This window comes from Pollicipes pollicipes, unplaced genomic scaffold, assembly GCF_011947565.3.
Source record: "Pollicipes pollicipes isolate AB1234 unplaced genomic scaffold, Ppol_2.1 Scaffold_7261;HRSCAF=8764_pilon_pilon_pilon, whole genome shotgun sequence".
Lineage (NCBI taxonomy): Eukaryota > Metazoa > Arthropoda > Thecostraca > Pollicipedomorpha > Pollicipedidae > Pollicipes > Pollicipes pollicipes.
The window spans coordinates 27497203-27502861 of NW_023597054.1; the positions used below are offsets into that span (position 1 = coordinate 27497203).

The 5659-nt window shown below is 58.4% G+C and overlaps 1 protein-coding gene across 1 annotated transcript in view; it reads left to right on the forward strand.

Moving 5' to 3' along the window:
- The first annotated feature begins 556 nt into the window (after positions 1 to 556).
- Positions 557 to 5659, forward strand: part of LOC119112432 (prolyl 3-hydroxylase 2) — an 8997-nt gene continuing 3894 nt past the window's right edge. The window contains exons 1-3 of the mRNA XM_037236619.1: positions 557 to 1190; positions 3576 to 3719; positions 4295 to 4475. Of these exons, the coding sequence (XP_037092514.1) occupies positions 744 to 1190; positions 3576 to 3719; positions 4295 to 4475 (772 nt within the window). The 5' untranslated portion in view covers positions 557 to 743. The remainder of the gene's footprint in view (positions 1191 to 3575; positions 3720 to 4294; positions 4476 to 5659) is intronic.

A 5659-nucleotide genomic window follows, 5' to 3' on the forward strand; every position in this document is an offset into this window, starting at 1 on the left:
AATATAAGATAATATATATGTATACCGCGCTATGAAAATATTCGACGTTTCTTATGGCCAAGAACGAGGGCAATCATCCATGACGTTGGGAGGCGCATGGCAAAAATTTAGGAAGACGCAGTGAGCGAGGAAAGGATGGCGGATGGCTGGTGTTGTAAGTCGGCAAGACGGGCCTCCCCAACAGCAATGCCTAACACGCCAAACGTTGCAGTCAGATCCGGGTTCTCCCTGTTCTGCAGATATTTTGCTTCGATGCCTGACTTGTCGGCTCTGGAGCATCCTGCACCCATCGTGCTAAACACACACCAATCCGTGCCGCGCAAACGCGTCGAAGCATGAGCAGCCACCAACAGGCGACAAACGGCACAAGCACACCACCTATCGGTCAGAATCCTTAGTGGAAGTGTTGCAGCACCCTCCGCGGCGGTAGCGTCGCTATCTACGGCAACTGGTGACGTCATGGCATCGCACACCATCTAGCGGCGCTATCAGCGGTGGCGGGGCCGGGGGGAGGGGAGCATGGGTGTTGGCCCGTCGACAGTGGCGGCGGCGCGCGTTCAGAGCAGTGCGCGCGCACGAGCCGGGTGGGGGGTGCGTGGTACCAGCACGGCGTTCCCCGCTGCTGCAGCCGACTGTGCAGGGAGCGCACGAGCCGGGCGGGGCACGTGCGGTAACGGCACGGCGCCTCCCCGCTGCTGCAGCTGACTGTGCAGCGAGCACACGCGATCCGGGCGGGGCGTGTGATGGAAGTGTCTAGGGTGGCGCGCTGTGCGGTGCTCGCACTGACAGTGCTCGCGCTGACCGGCCGCGGCGTCGCCGTCGGCGGCGGCCCGCATGCGTACGGCGAACTCTTCCAGCTGGGCAAGGATGCCTATCTGGAGGAGGACTACCAGTCGTGCGTGAACCTGTTGCTGGAGGCGCTGCAGAGCCAGCGAGCGTACGAGCAGCTGCTGCTGGACTGCCGCGACCGGTGCCGGGAGGAGGCCGGCCGGGAGACGCTCATGTTAGACGACCAGCAGCCGGACGAGCTGCGCGTATTCGAGCGGCTCATCCGCCAGACCCGCTGCCTGGTGCAGTGTCAGCGGCAGCGGCTCGGCAACCACCTGCAGGAGTTCTACGACTCGGCCTGGGCCGACGAGGAGTTCCGCACCCGCAAGCCTTACGAGTACCTGCAGCTTTGCTACTACAAGGCAGGTGCAACTCTCGGGTCTAGCATGGAACGTGCACCCCGCTTACCCGGTCGGTTCGTGAAGAACGCGCTGGGATGTCGAGCAGTGGGACAATGTGTCGGAGTTTGTGTCACGCAGAATCACTGGCCACGCAAAATCATTCATTGAATCACGCACAAAAGTGTCCTGAAGATTTTCGGTCCCTGTCTGTGGCATCATCCGCCCCGTGGGCTAGAAACGCCCCCGTCTCGTCAGTGCAGTCAGCCGGCTGGCGCCATCCTGCCGCGCCGGCGCACGTGGGCCACATCTGGCTGGCCGCCGCGGGAGCGACGTGTCTGCAGCCTGCACCGCCGCGCTTGCCTGCCCCCGCCCCCGTCCCGCCCGCGGTGGGGAGGCCAGGGCACGGCGGCGGTCATCTGTTTATTTCCGTGGCGGGCAGGCGGAGCGAGCGGGCCGCCCGCGGGACATGACACCGGCGGCCGACGGCCTGGAAGGCCGGGACCCGCCGACTGTGTGCACAGCTGAAACGGGCGCGTAGCCGACGTTCCCCTCAGGCTGAGTGGCAAATGTCGAATTTTGTCCGACCTCCTGCGAAATTGAACCGATTCCCTGCAAACAACCCAATAGTAGGCGTAAGCCTCTTGGCTCAAGGGGCACGCTCCGCCCCCCCCCCCCCCCCCTACGTCGTGTCTGTGGTGAGACTGGACTGAAATGGACGGATTGAGCCCGGAAGCCCCCGAAGGCCGGAAGACGCGTGTTGAACGTGTTTTTTTCGCCGGACGAGCGAAACTTTTTGTTGATGAAGATTTAGTCGGAACCTTTTCATTGGACATATTTCTCGGTTACAGTGCCACGCTGAGCATCGCTTGTTGCATGAACTCTGACCCCAAAAGTCTGGCGGTGAGGTCCCATTTAGGCTGCAGAGCACTATGGCGAAAGCTTAACAGGAAGGAGGTGCAGTTAAGTCCGGTCTATTACACGGTGTACGTAGCTGATAAAATCACTGACGTCGCACCCTGCCGGCGGACTGCAGCTTGAAAACCCGTGAGACACCAGGCAACAAATGCCGAACCAGCCCCTGTCGCACATCAGGGACGCCTTTAAGGCCTCTCATCCCCCTGCGTACGACTCATTGTCAGCTCAGCCGGGGCCCTGGCCCGGGGACCGGAACACCAAGTCTCCGTTGTGCCCGGCCTGCAGGCCGATGGTCGGCGAGGCGGCCCCTGCACGCCGCGCGGGTCAGCCGGAGACGGCCCTCCAGGTGGTGCCCGGGTGGACACATGAATCAGAGGGCAGGATTCGCACAGCTCATAGCACTAGCAGCAGAGCATGCAACTGGCCACAGCGGAACCACACGTGTGTGGATGGGTGCTGGAAGACCGGGCGAACTGAGATGCTGACACATGCTGTTCTGGTGCTATTCGAAATCATGGCATGTGCTACCGACATTCAGTAGGGCGTCTCACCAGTCGGTGATGTGTGTGTGTGTGCGTGCGTGCGTGCGTGCGTGCGTGCGTGCGTGCGTGCGTGCGTGCGTGCGTGCGTGCGTGCGTGCGTGCGTGCGTGCGTGCGCGCGCGCGCGCGCGCGCGCGCGTGTGTGTGTGTGTGTGTGTGTGTGTGTGTGTGTGTGTGTGTGTGTGTGTGTGTGTGTGTGTGTGTGTGTGTGTGTGTGCGCACGTAACGCTGATCTATTATGTATAGGCAGCTACCTCCGTAGCACGCACCTGTGTACACAGCTACCTCCATAGCACGCAACTGTGAACACAGCTACCTCCATAACACGCACATCTGTACACAGCTACCTCTGTGACACGGATCTGTGCTGTTCAAAACATTGCGACGTGCTGAAACTGGTATGAACGTGCGCTACACACGGCGGCCAGGCAATACAGCTAGGTATCAATGGACAAAGACAACCCCAATGGAAGTTCGTTGAAGTGCGTGGCCTTGAAGTTAAGCCCCGTTAATTATGCATGCAACTATGAGTGCCTGTTATTCGAATGGTGGTCCTACACACAACAATGCGTATTAGTGGCATCTCTGAACGGTCTTAGCCGATGATCCGTGTTGGATGGCGACCAAGAGCAAGTCGTGACTGTTCCTGTGCGACTTCAGCCGCACACTCGTGCTGTTGATTCGTTATTATCGTGTCGTCTTCTTTTACCGAAAGCCGCTATAACAAGTGGTTGGTCCAAGAGCATGGGCTCCTCAAGAAGTCATTATGCTTTCGCACGAAAGAGAAGAGGCATCGCAGCCATGTGACCATGCTATTTGACAAAACAAGACGTTGTAGTACGCGAGAGGTGGACCACGGAACACATAGGATACACAACGGTTCTGCCCCATGTCTTTTCATGTCGTATAAGTAGCGTCTCTGTCTTATTCATGTCGTGTCATGTGTTTCAGACCGGCGAGGTACAGAAAGCGGCCGATGCGGTGTTCACTGTTCTTCAGCACTCTCCGAATAGCGAGATCATGCGCGAGAACTTTAAGTACTATACCACCATGGACGAGGTTGACAACGCCAACATCGTCAGCATGGAGAGACAGGTTGGTTACAGTTTCCCCACTCCGTTGAAGCAACCACGATGAAACGTGAAATGTGTGTGTGTGTGTGTGTGTGTGTGTGTGTGTGTGTGTGTGTGTGTGTGTGTGTGCGTGCGTGCGTGCGTGCGTGCGTGCGTGCGTGCGTGCGTGCGCGTGTGCGTGCGTGCGTGCGTGCGTGCGTGTGTGTGTGTGTGTGTGTGTGTGTGTGTGTGTGTGTGTGTGTGTGTGTGTGTGTGTGTGTGTGTGTGTGTGTGTGTGTGTGTGTGTGTGTGTGTGTGTAGACAAAACATTTTTACTGCTACTCATGTTTCCATTTCCGACACTGTGTCGTGGCTCGGGTGTCGTTCAGGACCGCGATATACGGGAACGAGCGCAACACTAACAATTGTTCAGTTTTGGCAATATCTACGGAGTCTCCATCACGCGTCAAAAAAGGAAAGAAAACAGATACTCAGGATGGTAGGCACTGCGAGTTTGCAAACCCCTGGCGTCGCGTTTTGTGCTTGCCGAGCACAGTGCGGCGTTGGCCATCGTCCAGGCTCCGTCTCGGTCTGACCGTGGCTCGCACGTGCCTCCAGGAGCACACCGAGCTGTACCTACGAGGCAACGACGCCTACGAGTCGGGCCGCTTCGAGCAGGTGGTGCGCTTCATGGAGGATGCGCTCGACAGCTATCTGGAGGCCGAACAGCGCTGCCGCACGCTTTGCGAGCGCCACTTCCCGCAGGGCTTCAATCCCGACTTCGTGGCCAACGTGGCCAGTGAGTGGGCGCTGAGGGAGCCGAGGGATGGCAATGGCTGGGGACGGCGGCTCTGGGCTGGTGGTGACGGTGACGAAGAGTTGGTGGGGTTGGGGAGAGGGACGACCAGCAAGGCAGCGATGTAGGAACCGGGAGTCATTGGTACCTCATGATAGGGGGGGGGGGGGGGGGGGTCCCCAAGTTTTGTGTCACCTGCCAGTTGGTTCTCCAGTTCTGGAAAACAGTTAACTAGCCCTTGACGCTGCACAGTAAATGCAACCATTTTGAAGGCTTTTATCCACATTTCAACTTTTCATGAGTTATGAATTTCATGAGCTATGAGTGGTAGAGTGGACGCTCGTTCTCCGGGAAGCACGGGCTGGCCGTCTTTTTTAAACTTGATCTCATTCTCATCCACTGTTAAGCACTAATGAAGCCCGTTATCTCTTTTCGGGAAAGGGGTCCTTTCTGGGAAAGGGGCCCGGTGGGTGCAACACTAAGGGGCACACTAGCGCGCCCGGTCAAGGCCTGAAAGGCTATCCCATCCCAGCGCGGGCTGCCTACCGTCTACCATTCTAGGGACACGGGGCGGGGTTTCCTGTTCGATCTGGATGCATCATACACTGGTCACTGGTCCCTTCCCCTGACGCGAGACGCCCTCTGGTCTGGGCAGTAGGCTGCAGATCGATGCAGGAGCCCTCATTGACGCAACAAGATCTCTTAGCGCCGCAGGTGGCCCAAAAAATTGGCACAGAGACTCCAGTTCGGCTTGACGGGACCTTGGCTGAAATGGGGTGGAGCGCCCCCTATTTGTGCTGGAGGTCCTGGCTGAGACAGGGCCCTTTCGCTGCCTCATTATGTCCTCTTATTATAAGCTTGTATGTAATATTTCATTGTCAGAGTGCCTCGACCTGCGCAAGGGACCCTCTGGCGTTCGGGTCTAGTCCTCGTGCAGCAAATGTTCCCCAAGCCGACTCGGGAGTCCGGGACTCCTAGCTGACGCAGGGGCCCCTGTAAGGCACTGTGAGTCACTGACTGGCAAAGGGTCCCTCATTTTTGCACGAGCCCCAATAAAGGTAAGTCGCGTGCCCCGGTCTTGTCCCTGGTTGGAAATGAGTCCCCAGGGTTGAGATGGCCCCAGAGTCGCGTGTTTGGTGTTAGTAGTTTCTGGCCGCAATAGGGGCCTGCACTGTCCCGGCGGTCTC